General features: G+C 35.0%; 2 protein-coding genes across 3 annotated transcripts in view; both read right to left on the reverse strand.

Moving 5' to 3' along the window:
• The window catches only part of LOC112046466 (rab GTPase-binding effector protein 1), a 449,904-nt gene that overhangs the window by 206,135 nt on the left and 223,672 nt on the right, over nucleotides 1-20,097 (reverse strand). The window lies entirely within an intron of this gene.
• On the reverse strand, nucleotides 20-10,663 carry LOC112046467 (probable ATP-dependent RNA helicase DDX52). Of its 2 annotated transcripts, XM_052885661.1 has the most exons (13): nucleotides 10,493-10,663; nucleotides 8,946-9,305; nucleotides 7,846-8,031; nucleotides 6,996-7,248; nucleotides 6,675-6,747; nucleotides 6,027-6,230; nucleotides 5,231-5,343; nucleotides 4,395-4,495; nucleotides 3,431-3,576; nucleotides 2,977-3,057; nucleotides 2,309-2,452; nucleotides 1,819-1,889; nucleotides 20-299 (listed from the first exon to the last, which is right to left on the reverse strand). In XM_052885661.1, the coding sequence occupies exons 1-13, from the start codon at nucleotides 10,568-10,570 to the stop codon at nucleotides 202-204; spliced, it is 1,908 nt and encodes a 635-aa protein (XP_052741621.1). In that variant the 5' UTR covers nucleotides 10,571-10,663; the 3' UTR covers nucleotides 20-201. The 2 variants fall into 2 exon arrangements, with proteins under 2 accessions (XP_052741621.1, XP_023938857.2); XM_024083089.2 differs by lacking the exon at nucleotides 1,819-1,889 and having other exon boundaries at nucleotides 10,493-10,661.

Below are 20,097 nucleotides of genomic sequence, written 5' to 3' on the forward strand. Positions count from 1 at the left end.
AAAATAAAAATACGTTAAAATTATTACTATTATTAAAATTAATTTATTGTCAATTCTTTACCACAGTCTTTGAAAAACTTTTCTTTTTCCTTTTCCCTAAATTACTTTTCTTCATTTCCTTCTTGTTTACTTTTTTCTTTCCTTTCTCTTTTCCTTTTTCTTTCACAACTACTTGTTTTTTGTTATTGGACTCTGTGTTGACTACTTTCCTTTGTTTTTTATTTTTACTATTCTCAATTGATTTCGTGTCTTTAGCCTTGTCAGCTTCATTTTCACCCGATTTTTCTTCGACTTTCCTCCTGAAAATAATGGCATTATTAAAACCAACTAACTATACTGAACAAACTCCTCGCTGGTCTAGTCTTATGCATTGGTCAGCCTATGTGACTTCTTATCTCAAGGTCGCGGTTTGAGTCCTGGGCTTCTTAGCCAAGTGGCACGTCGATACTCTTTCTACAAAAGCTAACGCTTCGAAAACTAGAAAAATGTATGGGAATAACAGATCCGATCGACAACTTGATCAAGTGACCTGTCGATAGCTAAAGTCATTCCTATACATTTTTCTAGTTTTCGAAGCGTTAGCTTTTGCGAAGAAGGAAGCGTTTGCGATCGTAGAAAGAGAATCGACCCTGTTCCAAGAAATTCTCAGCTCGGTGTTGGGCAGTTGGTGGTGCTGTTATATTATGTGGTACTTCCGTGCTGCGAAGAGCACGTTAAACAGTTGATCGATTATTATCATTAACATATGACAGTACTCGTTTATCAGCCTAAACCTGGCCCATTTAGGGGCCACCAATTTAGATTGGGTCAGTCAGATAAAACTGCAAAAAATAATAATAATAATAAAACGTTTAACCCTCCAGACCATCCCTGCAACTTATTTTGAATATAAAGCATTCGAGATGTCGCATAAAATTAAAAACGACTCGGGACGCTCGACAGAAGCGTTAACTGTCATATGCGTGAGAGAAAGAGAAGCTAGACAGAGTGGTGTAACGTTACGAATCGGTTTACCCTCCCGTAGAAAAAAAAAACAAATTGAGTGCACGTTCAACTCCATGTTTAGTACTGAAATGCTCGCGCGTTGGTACGCACCATGACGACTTCAAAACCTTGCTATTCGGTTCATATTTAGCCTACGCAAATATGACCATATTTCTGAATTCCGTCAGAAGCTCAAGTGGCTCCCTATTCGTCGTCGCCGGGATCTGCATGTACTTTCACTTTTGTACTGTGTGTTGTTTAATCCAAAATCTCCTGTGTATCTGAAGGAGAAATTTACGTTTCAGGGAGTGCAGTCTGAACTGAGACAGTGTCGATTACTAACTCTATGTTTACCCGTGCATAAGACGAAATTTTATAAACATTCTTTCGTTGTGCAAGCCGTTAAGTTATGGAATGCTCTCCCTTTAAATATACGGCAATCAAAGACACTGGACATTTTTAAAAATGCCGTAAAGTCTCATTATCTGGTGCAGTAAAGTCGATCTGTATATATTATTTTTTCAATATAAGGTATTTATTAGTATATTTTGATATGTATTTTATTCAATATTGTAGGTATTTGTGTAATATTGTTTATGTATTAGGATGTAAATTATTTGTATGTATGTGTATTACTAATACTATGGTTATTTTTGTTTTACGCCACCTGCTGATGTCCTTAAGTTTTCCTAAACCGAAGGTTGCCTGGAAGAAATCGCTACTTAGCGATAAGGCCGCCTTTTGTATGCTGATCTCTTCCTAATTTGTTTTTTATTTCACTTGTTTTTGTCTTTGTGGTGTGCAAATAAAGTATATTTATCTTATCTTATTTACCATGTGGACGCAATAGTCGCGCGTAATACGCGCGAGAGAATCGCGGCGAATTCGCTCTTTCTGGACTGAGCCTAAGTAGGAAGTTAAAAGCATATTAATTGATTATGAAACACGGCTAAAACTCACGTGATATTAGGTCGGAGTATGCCCGACTAGTTTAGACAAGTTAGACAAGAAGACGAGTCTAATGAAGATGACATTAATGAACCATCGGAGAGTGTAGCGGAACCTTCACTCCCCACCACTCAACCCCTATCCGCGCGCGCAATGCGTGCAGCAGCGCGTCGCGCAGCCGCTTCGCAGTTTGGATCGTGCCGCGATGCAAGAACCAGCTCATGACTAAGGGCCCCGTATGGGTTCGAAACTAGTCGGGCATACTCCGACCTAATATCACGTGAATTTCAGCCGTGTTTCATAATCAATTAATATGAATAACACTCACGATAGTTTAAATTCTAAAAAGTTAAAAGCATATTAAAGAACGACTGACTTCTCGGGTTTGTCAAGTTTGGTGGAGATCTTGTCGCGGTGCGGCGCCTTCTTCAGCAGCCGCTTCCTCTTGTTGGCGTTCTGCTGCAGCGCCAGCATGTACGCCGGCACCGCGCAGCCCGACTGCTTCAGCACTGACGCTATGCTGGCACACGGACAGACGAGACAAACTCACTCTAATTATATATTTTTACATTAACCTTCCTCAATAAATGGGCTATCTGACACTGAAAGAATTTTTCAAATCGGACCAGTAGTTCCTGAGATTAGCGCGTTCAAATAAACAAACAAACTCTTCAGCTTATCAATTAATAAAAGTTTAAGACCTAATTAAAAAAATTATCTATTTAAAAAAATTTTACAAACGTCAAAAACGCTATCATCCATTTTGTGACGTCATGATGTTACTCGATGTCACTCAAGGAATAAACGTCAAATTAATAACTAATATTTTTGTCAAACACTTCGTTTGGTTAGGGTTTAACGTGACGTCATAAAACTGTTAAAATATAGACCATCATGGCTGAAAGCGTTTTGGCTCGTATTGTCAAAAAAATATCTATAAAAAAAATAATGTACCAAAAAAAATATTTTTTTTTTCATTTAAGAAAAAAAAAGTGTCAACTACATATATATACCTATTGTATATAAGTGTAACTTGTATCTCACCTCCGAAGGTTGACGACATCGTCCTGCGTGAAGAAAGTGATCGCTTTGCCGCGCTGCCCCGCGCGCCCCGCCCGCCCTACCCTGTAATGTTACCAAATCATTTTAAACTAGCAGACGACACGCGGCTTCACCCGCGTAGTTCCCGTACAAATAAGTGGATAAAATATAGCCTATACCACCCGGGGATAGCATACCCACAGTAAAAGAACTTTTCAAATTCGTTTGCCAGCTGTTGGCACAGACTACGACGGACTGACAATTGATAGACGAGGATCGGGTATACAGAATCCAAACTGCTCCAGCAAGAAATCCACCACTACCATAGACTGACAACGTTCCCAAAGAGTCAGCTATCGGCACAGACTGACAAGACGTCCACGAGTAACAGAGAGTACGGAACCCGAGTAGACCAGATGTTATGTAGCAACTCCACGCGCAAACTGCGCACACTCGCCTGTGTATGTAGGAGATGGCGGAGGGCGGGAAGTCGTAGTTGACGACGAGGTTGACGCCGCGGAAGTCGATGCCGCGCCCCATCAGCTCCGTGCAGATCAGCACCCAGATGCGCCCCACGCGGAAACTGCGCACCACGTTGTCCCGCTGGAAGATACAGAATAGCTTTCAACATCAACTTATTTGAATAGCCTAAAGAGTCATGTTCACCTCAAAGTGCCTTCTGAGACATGTAGTGTGTTACCAACATCCCTACTCCCGGCTGCTACTAAGAATTTCTTGGAGAAAGAAAAGCTGAATTTGGCTGGTGGGAGGCTTCGGCTGTGGCTAACAAGTTAGTCCGCTTCCATCTTAGATTGCATCATCACTTACCATCAGGTGAGATTGTAATCAACTTGTAAAGAATAAAAAAAAACTCAATATTTCATATTGGCCATGCTGTCCTATTTACTAACATCGGTTTATTAGCCACCTAATACAATTAACATCAAATTAATAACAATCGCATTTTTCGTATTCCTTACACTGCTCAGCAACGTTGATCAGTTAGCAATAAATTATTGATTTTTTTAAATTATTGATTGAATATGTCTTAGGAATTAATTACTTACAATAGCTAGATGGACTTCATATCCACTAAAGTTATTCAAAGTTAGTAAATAGGCCAGCAGGCCTCAAAGTTAGTAAATAGGCCTCGTATCGCGATCGTGAGCCACACATCACTAGATTAACTAGGCAGTAATCATGTAACACAACTACTTTGATAGTTTTTTAGGTAAACCCATCCATTTGTAGCTTCTATGTTCACCCATTACATTTAATGGGTTAACATAGAAGGGCTATTGAATTCCCTTTCAGTTTGTTGGTTGTACTAATTATTCTCTAGGAATCACAAGCACATATCTTAGGCCTATCTAATACTATCGGGAGAGATAGTGACTGTATGAAGTACTAGAAAGGGTCACCTGCGCCTGCGTCCTGTCAGCGTGAATGGCGTCCACGTTTATGCCGTCATAGATCAGCTCCTTGAACAGCTGCTTCGCGCGGTCTTTGCCCTGGACGAACACTGTTCGAAGAAATATTTCATTATTGAGGATCTTCCTTTTGCAGTATTAAATAATACTTAATCAGATGAGAGCTGAGTCCATAACACGCGAAGGTACAAGGCAAAAGAGGCACAGCAAGAAGAATAGCAGAAAAATCTTACGCCAGGACTTCAATGAATGTCACTATTCAGGGCTGCTATATCAAAAATTCAGATTGCCATTATAATAGTCGATAACCTTCGTTTAAAACGTCACGTTATCAAAGCTACAAAAACAAATTTATGGCCAATCTGATTACAAATGGAAAACTAATATCCTATATTAACACACACACACATACATATTGCACCATAATACACACAATGAGGGATCAGCATTTCAGAAAGTCACGTGTACTAGTCCATACCTACCTTTCGGTCGCCAGAAAATTAACATTACATTGTAACATATTTGAGTTAATAAAATACATTAAATAGTGTCATTGAGGACATACAAGAACTCATAGTATATACAATTTAGTTACCCTAAACCTATAACAGATCATAAACTTACAGGGCTCACGTTAGTAAGATATCCTAAGCCGCGTTGACATGGATCCATCAAGTCAGTCCGTCCATCCGACCCACGGCACGCACAGATAGTAAGTCTCATAAGCCTGTATAGGATAAGCTCTGTCAAATCTGTTGGGCATATTTATACTCTATAAAAAGAGTTGGCATAGGGATTAAATGTGAATATTTATTAGAAGTACACACCTAAAACAGGTGGCTTGAGTCCCTTTTGCACCAGCTGCCTGAACGCAACGAGTTTCCCGTTCTCGTTCCCACAAAATAGAAGCTCCTGCTCCACTGTGGAGGCTGCAGCATTCCTGCATTTACAAATTATGAAGGTTACATATTACAAGCCTCAGGTGATTTCAACCTCTCACTGTCTTGTATGCATTTTCAAAAAACGGTCTCAGGTCTCAAGTTGGGAGACACTTTTATAGACAATTCATACCCTTACGTTCCCTGTAATACGGCTTTATTCAGAACTTAAAATAATGGAATTACCACTAATCAAAATGACCTTCCGCAAACGCCTACTTTAGCTAATTTGTTGTGTAGAGATTTTTCAGGTGTGTTATAGTCTATATCTATAAGTACTAGTAAGCTACTTCAAGATATTTATTAATAAATAAGTTTGAGCAGCTCATAATACAAACATGCGATAAAAAATCTATTTACAAAAGAAATATTTTTTTACTCTGAAAATATTCATATTAGAACACATATTCCTTAGACATTTTTAATTAATTTTCTTTAATGAATATAATCCTAGAGTTATGGGAAATACTCCCGAGCACCTGTATATAGCTTATGAACTAATAAGCAATAAAAAAAACACTAAATCTTTTATACACAATCTACCAATTGGGATAGGCTAGATGTAACTTTGGGTAGGCTAGATGTAACTTTCCCTTGGGTTGATTATACACTCAAACACGCTTGGTTTAACACCTTACAACTACATTCAAAGCTAAACAGATTTCCCTGATTAGATTGAAAATACCTGAGTCCTACAGTGACGTTGATGAGTCCCCGCATGTGGTGGCGCGCCCACTTGGCAAGCGCCGGCGTGTGCGTGGCGCTGAACATGGCAAGCTTGGCGCGGCAGGCGGCGAGAACCACGTCCAGCTGCTGCCTGAAGGTGTTGACTTCCTCCAGGGAACCTTCGAACAGCTTGTCCGCCTCGTCGATGATGAGCCACTGCACCCTGGACAAGTATCATAATTATTATCAGCAGCTATACAGAGTGCTCGGGAGTATTTCCCATAACTTCAAGGTGTTGACGAGTCCTCTTACAGGAGGAGAACTTCATAATAAATATTTTTTTAACTAAAAAATAAAAACTTTTTATGTTTTCATACAAAGTAATTCAAATAATTCAGACTATCTATGTAAAACACACCTTTAATACTATACTTGCATTATAGAAGACGTCAAACCTGGCTACGTCATAATTATGAGGATGCGTATAAGGCACACATTTTCAGATCTATTTACAAAAGAAATATTATTTATCTTACTTTACACCCGAGCACTCTGTATAGCAGCCTATTTTAAAAACTCTTGACTTGAAGATTGTTATATAAAACATGGGTACCTTCAAGTCAAGAATGTATTATAGATACCCAAAAAAATATGCTTAAGAACTCACTTTTCTAAACTGATGCCTGCATTATCTTGATTGAGTAGGTAACACAAGCGGTTAGGTGTGCTTATTACTAAATCTGAAAAGTAAAATTCAGAATATAATAATATGTCACGGCCTTTAAATATGATGAAAATTACTTATATTGTGAATGGTTAGAATGAATGGAAGAATATCAATTTGTAAGAGAGACATGTTTTTGAATATTACCAGGACATTAGAACATTGGCATGCATGACAGATGGAAACTGAACCTAGAACCTTTCAGTTTAAGTTGGAACCCATAACTGTGGAGTTATTCAGGTCTAATAGTTATATTATACATACCACTTTTCTTTATAGTATTCTCCCGTTCCTTAATTTTACTCTCTTTAACACTCTTAATGACAGTGCATCTCAATTGGGTTGATGCAGACAATCTCAATGCTTCACGGTAGATCTGATGAGCCAACTCCCTCGTGGGGCAGAGCACCAGGGCTCTCGGGCCGCCACACGGAGCACCCAGTAGATGTAGCAACGGGACTAGAAAAGCTGCAGTTTTACCTGAGCCTGTTGGTGCACAGGCTACTATTTGACGTCCCTAAAATATTACACATATTGTATTACAAGATTGATCAATTCAATTGGTCAACTGATATCAAGTGTTATACAATTAAATTAAACTAATGAATGGCCGCAACTTCGTCCGCGAAAGAATCAAATGAAAACTTTCATTGTCCGTGAACATTTTCAGAAGATAAAATGGGTTTAGTAAATTATCTGTAATAATAAATAAGTCTTTGCTGTTAATATTGTAGATCTATAAAACATCTCTGTGATTGAATCTGAAATGAAGAGATCCTCAGAAGAATCAAAGTCCCCTACATAGTTCTAAGAGTCTTGAAGCTGAATCGGCAATGGGGGGGGCACATAGTTTTGCATCCATAGCCGTGGGTTTAATTCCCACAACTGGAAAATATTTGTGTAATGAGCATGGGTGTTTTCCAGTGTCTATATGTATTTATACATTAAATAAGTATTTGTATACTCAACAGAAGGGATAACTTAAACCTGCTGCCATTTGGGTGAGAAAAAGGGATGCCAGACAGAGTAGTGCCATCATGCATTACGTTTCGAAGCAGTTTACCCCCCCATGAGAAGTTATTAGTTTAGCTTAGACGTCAGTTTTAGGTGTTACCTCTAATATACAAGGGATGGCTTGTCGCTGGATTGGTGTAGGTTCTGAGTAGCCACATTGCACCACTGTGTTGACTAATGTCTGAGCAACATTATACCTAGCTACAACTTCTGTGAAATCTTCTAAAGCTTTTGGTATGTGTCGTCCAACTGCCTTGATGCCGTGCAAGTTGCGAAAATGGTTTTGCTTTAAAAAAATATTATTTACATGTTATTTATTATTTACATGTTATTTAAGAGCCGTGATAGCCCAGTGGATATGACCTCTGCCCCCAATTCCAGATGTTGTGGGTTTAATATGATACGGGCATGCACCTCAAACTTTCAAGATGTGTGCATATTAAGAAATTAAATATCACGTGTCTCAAATGGTGAAGGAAAAACATTGTAAGGAAACCTGCATACCAGAGAATTTTCTCAATTCTCTTTGAATTCCTCTCTCTCTCTTTTCTCAATCTGCATTGGGCCAGCATGGTGGAGTATTGGCCTAACCCTTCTCATTCTGAGAGGAGACTCAAGCTCACCAGTAAGTCAAATATGGGTTGTTAATGATGATTTATTATTTAGTAGAAGATGAATCCAGCGAAGACGAAAAAATATTATGAATATTCTCTTCTAAAAGGTACTGGTTTGGTGATGGTTGTGTAGTTATAGGCACTCATAGGCTTTATCTTAATTGAAAGGTATAGGCATACTACTTTGTCTGCTCAATAGACTCTTAAAGATATATTTTTTTTTATGCAATATAGGCCAGCGCTTGACCACAATTAGGCCTGAAGGTAAGAATTAATGCGGTCTAAGTTGGAGCATACTTACCTAGAAGATCCCTATTCACTCTTGCTTTGAAGGTTTTCAAATTATAAGCGTCAGGAAACACAAACGCCTGAAGGGCATTCGAAATGAAAATCATAGAAGATCTATCATGTCCAGGTTCTGGTGAGACGGTGACCAGCTAACACTTTATCTGTGTCCCATGTTTGCGCTGGTAAGATGGGAGTTACTTGGTATGGATACATTCCCACTTAATAGTTAGAATAAGACTAAACAAAAGAATATTGAAGACATATCCATAAAAATAAATGTTATGATATAAACACATACCTCTTCTAATTCAAGTTTCTTTTTTAAAACTTCAGGGTCTAATTTACTTTTCTTTTTAGTCTTCTTTAGTTTAGTAACAGCATCCAACTCTTCTTTCACTCCTAATTCATTTCCCTTATCTTTACTATCTGATACATCACTGTCTTGTTCATTATCAGATGCTGAATCACTTTCATCACCTTCATCCTCCAACTTTAAAACATTATCGTCATCATCAGATGCTAAGTTAATGTCATCCAGTTCTATTTCAGATCCAGAATAATTTTGTGTGTTAACATCTACACAGTTTATAACTTTCTCTTCCTTTATATCTATTTCTTTCTTTACTTTAGATGGAGTAGATGGAGAAGTTAATTGTTGCTGAAATATTTATTGGTAGAGTGATTACAATATTGCCTTTCAGACTAAATTTCACCTATGAAAGCCAATAGGGATGATGACAGTTTTTTAAATTGTATATAAATTAAGAGTACGCTAATAGTAAAGCAATTTTGTAAAAGTAACAGAGTATCTGCAATCATTACTTTCGGAGCTACAGGGATTTAAAGGGTCAGATTTGCGGTGCTGCCGCGGATCCCTGAAAAACGCCCCATACAAAACGGTACGAGCTTATGACGTCGTAGGCAATTAATGATCGTTAGATTTGTATGGGTGTTTAAACAAAATTACTAATATCTTTGTTATTTGTGCGTTTATGTTTATAGTTCATTTATTAAAAAATGTCACATTTAATGTAAGGGAGTTAAAACTGTATGAATTCTCATCTAATTATGATAAAATATTTTTAGTAGATTTTGAAATTTTATAATCTTATTTATTTTGCAAATATCCAGTCAATCTTTGCTTTTTATGTATAAATTAGTTAACATTGACCTTATTTACCCGAATGTATCATAAAAATCAATATATTCAAACCTAGTCATCATCCCCATTTAGCCACAAGAAGTAATTTATACACAAGAGATGTTAAAGTGCACTAATGGACGTCTGTGACTTTGTCAACATGAAACTCAATGTAAACATTGGACTCAACAACCCCTACCCTTTTAATTTTTTTATTTATGCGACCAAGGGCTATATAGATTCATTTATATATGTATATATACTAGTGGATATAGATAAGTGTGTGCCAGATACGTACACTATTATTTCTGTCACTATCATAGTCTGATAGCTTGGCAGAACAATACAACTATAGATTATATGCTTCCTAGCCTCCTAGATCCTGTGGTAATCTGGTTCCGCTAAGACAATGAGGTCCAGGGTTCAATCCCGGGTCAGGCCAACAAATAAACCAACTTCTAACAAGTAAAATTATAATAACAGCCTGGATTTGGGAAGTTAAAGGTACACCTACACAAGAGAATGTAAAGCAGTCGGTCCTGTGCGTCATCTTTCACCGATCGTGTCAATCGGACTATGAAAAAGAGAGAACAGAGAGTGGTTTATATTAATATGAGATTGGTCGCCGTGGTCGAAAACTGGGTTGAGAGTTTAAACAGAACAAGATCCTGATTCAATAGTCGGAAGGTTATGTTGATTCTTACTTGGTTCTTTGCTCCTAAAACTCGGTGTTTAAATTTTAGCCCCTTCGTTAGCTTCTTGAATATATCATAAGCATCCATGTTTGTACAAATATTATTGAAGAAAGCATTAAATTTAATAAGAAACACACGTGCATGCAACTTTTCAAAATAATAATAAACTTGACACTGACGTCATGTCATTTTTAAGTTTGACATTTGACAACTTGACAGATGACAACACAACAGATACAAATTCGTAGAAATCGGTTACAATTTTATAGAAATTGTGTTCGTTCTAAAACTCATCATCATAGACATTTTTTATTGCTTTTCTAGCTGACGCCCACGATATACTTTGACAACAGTAAAATTTTGTTTTTTACAAATCCGCGGGAACCATTATTTTTCTAGGTTTAAATAGATTTTTATTTTTATTTTTCATATTATGAATATTAGTTGAAATATGGTCTAAGGTTGAAATATATCAGTTAATTTTATAAAACTTTAAAATTTATATTTAATATTTTTGAACAATATATAATTTACAGCAGTAATATTAACTACCTACATATTATAAAAATAAAAAAAGGTTATATAGCAAAACTAATTCTCTGGCCTAAGTAAATAGGCCAGCTTTCTGGACACGGGAGGCGTCGATTTATCGCTTTGTAATTTCTTTAGAAAGCAAGCGAGTACGAGGACCCCACGGTCCTAGTGTTTCGCCAGTTATGGACTCAAATATGTAATCTTCAACGAGATTGCTTTAGTTGCATCGCGCCAGGAAACTGGCATTCTTCCGTGGCATTAATGACATGCCGTCTGGTCTCTTGCCATCGTCACGTGTCAAACCATTAGGCACGCCTATGACTATCAAGTTTTAGAACCTAAAGTCAGCCATTGACGGTCAATTATTCTCACATTTCTGCAACAACACCCACGATTATAATGGATCGTGTATTGGTCGCTGCGGCTCGACCTATAAAACGTCTTCGCTGCCTTTTGCGTTTTTTGTCTTTTGTCAATGGCTGACTTTAGGTTCTAAAACGGCACGCCGGCGGCGACAAGAGCACGACGGATGATGTCGTTAAGGCTAGTGTGCCGCGGAATACAGCCAGTGCTCCTACTGCAAGAAAGACCGTGGTGTCCGAGCACCTGTGTGCCAATGCATAGCTTTAAGCAATGTGTTAAAAAACATTTACTTAGTCGAGGTTACTGCACCATTGATGAGTTCCTTCAAGATAAAAGTGCTTGGAGGCCATTGGATCAGCTTCCACCTTCACACAAAAAGTAAAACTATAAGAAATTGTAATGTTGAGTTGTTGAGTTTCTTGCCGGTTTCTTCTCAGCAGAACCTGCCTTCCGAACCGGTGGTAGAATCTTTAAAAATAGTCACTGATGTGTCAAAAGTGCTTGTTAACTGAGCCTACTTGAAATAAATATTTTTTTTTTTGATTTTGATTTTTGAGTTTATCGACTAGCTCTCTACAGATACAGCGATGCGGAGAAACACACGAAGCATCCAAGCAAGCAGGTGGCGACACGGAATGTTGTGTCGTCCAACAAGGTACCAGAGCTGGACGAAGGAATTGCTTGCGCGCCCGCACGCGACCTGCTGCTCCTCGGTTGCGCACCTTTCACTTTGTGTTTTTGAGCAAGAGTAGTGAAATTATTTTTGCAGACGCAGCTCGCAACTCAATAATAATCAAATAAAAAAAAGCACGCATTCCACAGACAAGAACGCTGCATTTCATTCTAATTTCAAATTTCAAATTTTATCAAAATATCAGGGCCTTATAAAATAATTATGTACTCGTACCTATATGTGATTCGATTTACGAATAAAATCTCCTTCATTTTATAACGTTCACTAGCGGACGCCCGTGACTTCGTCCGCGTGAAAATCTATGTAAACTTTCAACCCCTATTTCACACCTTTCTATTAATAATTTTGCAAGATTTTTAAAGTATAATAAATAATACTAATTTTATATTTACAACTGAAGGAATTTTCATAAAAACTTTCTACCCCTAGTTTACCCCTTTTTGATTTTATTTTTTGACAAAAGTATCATAACCATCATCGTAATATGGCATCAAATCGAACCAAGTTTCTCTTGAATTCATTCAGTAGTTTCAGCGCGATGCCCAGTTATAAAAAAGACGGACTGTCAGACAGACAGACAAAAGATAACAAAAAAGTGTTTTGGGCCTCCTCAGTATCGATCATATTATAATGCTCTCCAACAAAAACTTTCAAAATGTATATTCAATAGCGGACCCGGTCAAGCTTCGCTTTTACTTATGTGCATTTCTTCCCTTCCTAGGTGGAAGTATGGTAGGGTAGGGCCTACCATACTTCCACCCTACACCTTCCCTACCACTATCCTAGCCTACCTCTCCCTAGCGTACCCTACCCTACCCCTACCCTTTACCCTACCTTTACCTACCGTCGAAGAAAGAAAAGAAAAGTAGGTTAGGGACATTCAAGAAACTCTATACAACAAACTTTGTTCTAAGTATGTATTTTTAATGAATTTAATGATAACTCGTAATTCTGTAAATTAGCATATTATTCATGCAAATAATTTTACTTTCAAACCAATTTTTTATCATCAATTTATATATTTTTGTACAAAATAACCTTTTCAAAATGACAAGGTTATTCTTATCCCTGGTAAAAACTGTTAATCATTCATGTTACAGGATTTCACAAATATTGCAACCAACAGGATATAATATTACGGGAAAACGGAAATAACATTCGGGATAAATAAAAATACACATCATCAATGGAATCACTGCGAGTTTATTAAATTTTATATTTTCATTACATCCAACTGTATATTTTCCATTATATTTCAAAATGCAGATTTCGTACAAAACATAAATTACCGTTTAGTACAACTCAATATTAGAATATTTAATTCTGTTTGTCAGATTCAAAGATACTTAGAGTACTACGTCATCCGACTCTGATATGTTCCAACTACGCAGCCCGTTTGATTCCTTATTCACATATATCAACAACATCAAAACAAGTAAAGACACCCCTATTCAATGGACAAAAAATTATAAAACGTTGTTACACTGAGTTAATTTACTTCCAAATATGATTAAGAAAGCGTAAATAACTAAAAAAGCGTAAAAGGGGAAGCCAGAAAAAATGGCACCGTAACGCGTTACGTTACGAAGCGACCTCCCATAAGAAGTTGACACTTCAAAATAATGTTCATGATTCATATTTAACAAAAAAGTAACATTTTAACATTCAAACACCCGAAAACTGATTGTTTTTAACGCATCAAAACTACCTTTTAACGTTTCTTAAAACTTGCTTTCGTATTTATTATTCACTACGCTATTGTTTATGGTTCAATTCAGTTATTCAATTCTTTTTTCATTGGTTAAAAAATTTCTAAACGCACGCAAAGTTGTCAATGTCAGAGTTGATAGCGCGAGATTTTAAATTGTCAAACAACAATGCTAATTGCTATTAAAATTGATAAAAAGACTTTAATATATATTTTTTTCTTTGAGGTATACCTACAATCTATTTACGGTCAATGTCTATTAATTGTGTAAAATGTCTTCGTATGTTAAGCAATATATTAAATTGTAGCTGTGGGGTTTGTGGAAAGTGTATTAAGTAATTTACAAAAGAGAAATAACTTACAACATACCTACGTACAAGTTACTTATAGGTAAATAGTAAGTACCCATTTATATTATTATATTTTGCTGTTTCATTAGCAGGTTAGTATTTGAGCATTGTAGCATTTCTTATAATTTTAATGTCCATTGAATAATCTCACTTCCATTATAGTTAGCCGTCTTTCATACAACCTACAACAAGTACTTTAAGTGTCTCGACTGAAGATGTTCAACTTACAACAATTTCAAGAGGATCCCTAACTGGCTATGGGGCTTATCCTGTCCCACACCTATTTCTTACCGAGCGATACACAATACTATGAAACATTTTTGTACATCCTCCCTCTAAACTTTCCGAACGTGAAAAGTATAACAAAACTCCCTAACTAAATGTATCTGAAACATATTAATAACTGTCCCCTTTGATTAACGATGGCAAAGTATAACTTTTACAATAGTAACACAATATTTAGGCATGGCCGTATATGCCACATGCGTGTGCTCTCAGTAAAAAATAAAATAAATTAATAAAATGTGTATATCTCTTCACAAAGAATCGAGGGTACGCATTACTTAAGACAAGAAAATATTACAAAAAAAAAAGAAAAGTTGATACTAATAAAAACGCAGATCGTGCTTACATTAAATTACGAAAAAAAAGACAATCTAAACCTAATCGTGTCAGCAAAAATATAGTGCAGTTAAAATTAGAATTGCCACTTAATTAACATTGACATATAAATTGATTTTCTTAAAAAAATATTTCTGTTTATAAAATGTGTCACCCAAGCATAACAAGTAACAGAAGTGTCTTTCTGCTAAAATTTTGACTCTGGTGCCTACATAACAATGAATTTTCTACCACAGGTTTTATTGAGGTAGAAAAAATCAAAAAAGTAGTATAACGTAACTAATATCTTTGATAAATACAAGCCTTTAAAATTAGGCATAAATGAAAAAGAAAAATAAAATATCATTGCACTAGCCAAAGTTTTAGCGAAACCACACTCCTGCCTTACCATTATCTGTAGATAAAAAGTTACATCTAGCAATATATTGTATGTCATAAGTGGGTATATTGTAAATACTTTTTATATAGTTACTGCAAAGACGGGCTATCAACGATCATTGCTCGACAGGGGAGGCGTAGAATGAACTACTAATATAATACTTCTTATTTTTATATAAAAGACGTAAGTGCACTTTGAATTACGGAACTATGATTGTAACTATAGGTAGTTCAAGGGATCAGCAGATTATATTAGACATCGATGCCTTTGGTGGTTAGCATTCGACTACATCCTTATAATTATTTACATTTATATATCTTTATATAATATAAAGTCCTCTACAAGTATAAAGTCCGCTATGTATAGGAACAGTTTTGCAAATGTAGCTGAGTTATTGAGGACGAGGCGTCGTGTAAATGTAATTTTGGATTCTAATGTCGATAAGCCAATATCATAAAAACCAAAATATTTTTATGGAAAAAAGAGATTGCTTATATTATATCCTCGTTTCTCGTATGCTTAGTTATAATCTGCTATCGATCGCGTCACTTATTGATAAGATGTGTAAAATTACTGAGGTACTATGGCAGATTGGGAACTATTGCTATAACTGTATTTATAATATTAATTATATTAAAGTGGAAGATACTGTATATTTAAAGCTATTGGCTTAAGAATATAACGACTTAACTGTAAAGGCTTACTTTCATTCAACTACAGATAGAAACACCAACGACTTATTTATCGAGTCAAAAACAACAACGAACAACTTCGTGATATGACTAAGATCACTTTGCTTGTTCTCGAAAAATCTGTATAAAAATAACTAGAATAAAAGTATTGTCCAAAGAAAACAAGTTACCCAGTCGGTATCATAACTTCGAGCTATAAGTCATTGCGAATGTATCTTAGGCTAGATCTCTTTTGATGGAGTCGATTTATTCTCAATAAACGGCTTTCGCGTCCCCGGTCGAGCAAATCTAAAATTATTTTAAATAATTAACTATTGTGTTCTGGTTGAACCAGTGGTTTAATTTCCGGGGCCTCCCCCCAAAATTAAATCACCGATCGATAAACTATTGCATTTTAAATATGGATATGGATAACAAAAATAATGTATGTATGGAAATAACTATGTAACAACTGTTATAGTTTAGTTTGACAATATCTATAATTATTGTATTTATAAATATAAATGATCACGTTTATTGACTTGTCCTGTTTAAAGTAAACCCAATACTCTCTGGTGTAGATCTACTTGCACGAGTATGTTCATACTGCAGCAACTGTGGAATCTAATGTGAGATACTTATAAACAATTTGTTGTACATATGTTGTACAATAAATACATATGTTATTGGCACAGTTCATTTTGAGAATATGTAATGTCTTAATATATATTGAGCAAAGATAAAATCTTGCTATCGTCATACTGGTGATAACCAGAGGCTTAATAGTTCTTTGGTTCATAAATGTAGAAGAGGTATTTCAGTACACTGTGTCTGATATTAGTACAGCGTCAATCATCCTATCTATACAGCAATGGCATGCATAAGGATATTATTTGAACCTGAACTTTATCAGAAATATTAACCATGATATTAAAAAAAATATGATAAATGTACAATGAATGGATAAAGATTGTAACTACGAGTACAAGCTGTAATTCAAGTAATTTTGCAGCTTTTACAACTTTTAACTAATGTTGATTACTGTTTCGTTGCCTAGAGAAATCTGAAAATTACTGTAGGGTAAGTTGTGTTTTTATGCTTTATGGCCTGCATGATGTTGCTGTATAGACAGAAAGTGATAATATTATAGCAAGAATAGAGCAAATTGAGCAATAATATAAAGTCTGTTGGAACTGTTCTTGAACTTTAAACATATACCTACTATTAGTCAAATTAATAAATGGTTCAAGTAGTTTTACACAGAGAGTTTCTGGCTATATTACTAATAAAAATTAAAAGATTTATCAAAGATAATACTTAATATTATTGGAGGTAATACTTAGATTTAAAAAGCAAGATTGTTTTGTGAATCCGTTTTGTGAACCATGTATCTAAAATTTTAAATTTATTGTAAATTCCATCTTAAATTACATGATAATGTATTTACAATTAGCCAATACTAATTTTCTTAGGGCTACTGATTGTTGTAAAATATCCGTATCAATTTTTTATTTTTTCGATAAGTTCTGACAGCGCCTAAACATTGACGATTCGTCTCAAGAATTCTATTGGCAGTATAAATGGACAGGTTTCGCAAACAAAATAAAAATGACTAAATAACAATATGGACGTAGAATTTGTAGTTGAAGTAGTGGCGTTACAATCTTAATATTTAATATTTGCATGCATTGCCAGCAATGAGGCCATGCTAATGAAATTTGTTGTATGTAAATATTTGCATTTTTAGGTTGTTTCATATTTACAGTAATAATAAATATATTTTAAGCAGTAATCTGTTTTTTCGCACCAAAATCTCCAAAAAAAAAATCCGGCATAGGATACAAATGTAAAGTCAACATATTGCCGGCTCTGTGTTTTCGCGGAATACAGCAATTAAATTTTTATAGAGCATATAAATGATGTTCTCCATGGTTTAGGTAATTGATGTTTCTAGTTGATGACCCACCTGATGCTACGTGAAAAATCATCATCTTTGAAAAAAAACAATACTTTGCGGGTAGAGGCGGTATGAATATGTAATATTGTTCAAATTAGAACATATAAATGCTGCTTGGCGACAGAAGTAAGTTTGGCAGTATTACTTCCGCGGGCGAGCCTGACATAAAGAATTGAATAAAATAAATTTATTATTTATTGTAAGTAATGAACTTCTGAAAAGTAACGCTTACTTCTAATCAAAGTTTCATATTGTCATTTAATCGTAGTATCTTATAATATTTACTTATTGTAGGCTATTGTTATAGTTGTACTGTTACGAAGGCATTCCGTTGTTGATTATTTTGTCCATTCCCTACCTTAGTAACACAGTCGGTTTATTAAACGTAATTCATTAGTAAACTTAAAATAAATTATCTGGCTATGAAGCGAAATGAATTAAACGTAAAGTTAGTTAAATCAAGACAATGAAATAATTTATAAAAAAAAGTTTTCTCACTTATAATCTTACTATTTAGAAATGCAGTATTTTGGTATACATTGCAAAATTAATAAATGTTCTTTTTCTTGTTTCGCTGTTACGTTCTGTTATTTTTTTTCATGGGATTCTTTCCTTTTTAAGCTGCGATTTACATTCTAACAAATTTTTGCCGACACATCCAAACTTAACTCGAATAAGACCTACGCTAATAACAATCACCAACGGCTGTCTCCGAAATGATGTAGTTCGCAGCTGTCTACTGAGATCAAAATTTAGAATTAAAAAATATTTTTACGAATAAAGTTGGTGGGAAAACAATCCGAAAATTTTATTTCAACAAAGCGGTCAACAACAAGCTATCGAACGGCCGAATCAATGAAATAATTGCACACAGCGAAAACAATAAAGGCAAACACTAATAAAAACATTATAGAAAGACTAAGTCCTAAGTTTCACTATTAATAAATCCATTAGTAGAATATATAAAAATCCTTTCCATTAATGATTTTATCTATTTATTATTTAGTTAATAATATCACGAGGCTTTATTCCCAAATGATGCCACGATCCTTCAATTATGTATTAATCGCTAATTTATAACATATTTACATTTCGAACTACCCGCTTGCTTTTTTATTTTCTTCTAAGCTCCCTAAGGTGATACTATGACGATTCATATTTCCGAACCGATTTCCTTACTTTCGGAATTTACAGCCAGTTTCTTTAATTAACATTCAAATAAAAATTAATATATAAAAAAAAACAAAATATGTGAGGTATTACAAACATGGAGGTACGCGCGTTGTTACCGGGGATAACCGCGTTCAAGCAAAAATGCTCTAAAACTCAGAAGAAAATAATTTGTTTCACAAATTAATTTAAGCTGAATATAAAAACTTAAAATATATTTGGAAATATACCAAATAACTAATAAAACTCATATCACAAAGCACGAATATGTAACATTCCGAAAAAGACAATAAAAAACCTACTCGAATGCATGTACCTAAGTTAAACGTGACAAAAAATAAATGCAAAAAAATATTTTTCTAAATGAATTGCGTTGGTTTTACAGAAACTACTATATTATTTTTCTTATAATATGTAGCATTAGTATGATTCGTATCCATTATTTTAAACTGTTAACGTACGATATGAAATACATAATATATTTTATATAAAATTTCGTAATATAATTTTCCATGATTTCAATAAGATATGGCACAGTTCAATTTAATCAATAATCATTTTTCAGAATGTTTTATTCTACTTGAATTAAATGCGTATCGGCAGAAATTATCCCCATTTTATTTTCTTTGGCTTGTGAAATATCACTGCATAGAAATACTTTCATTTCTGTATCTTTATTAACTTTATAGATATGCGTGATATGTAGGGTTTTATACTTAGCAAGTATAGATGCAGATTAGCTATTATATCAAAATGAATTCGTCGATTTCACCCTGAAAAGATATGTACGTCGCAATTTTAGCCAAATGCGGTTCCCAAGCAATTTCCTATAATATAAGTAAATAATATATTTCTAAATCTGCAGCCATCTTATGGTCGATCTTAAGACTTTTAAGAATTTTGAGAATATAATAATAATAATAATAATAATCTAATAAATTTTCAATAACGAGACGTCCGCTACGTTGGTCGACATTTAAATAAGAAACCACTATACACTCATAGAGAGAAATCCGAAAATGGATACAGATTAAATATAATTATGTTAGTGAATACCTAAAACCTACGTAATTTATACAGACGAAACGATTTATGTCTCACGATTTGAAATCATGCACGTATACGATCGTCGAACAGAGAACTGCTTTTCGAAGACCCTCACCTTTC

The sequence above is a fragment of the Bicyclus anynana genome, chromosome 14 (genome assembly GCF_947172395.1).
Source record: "Bicyclus anynana chromosome 14, ilBicAnyn1.1, whole genome shotgun sequence".
Lineage (NCBI taxonomy): Eukaryota > Metazoa > Arthropoda > Insecta > Lepidoptera > Nymphalidae > Bicyclus > Bicyclus anynana.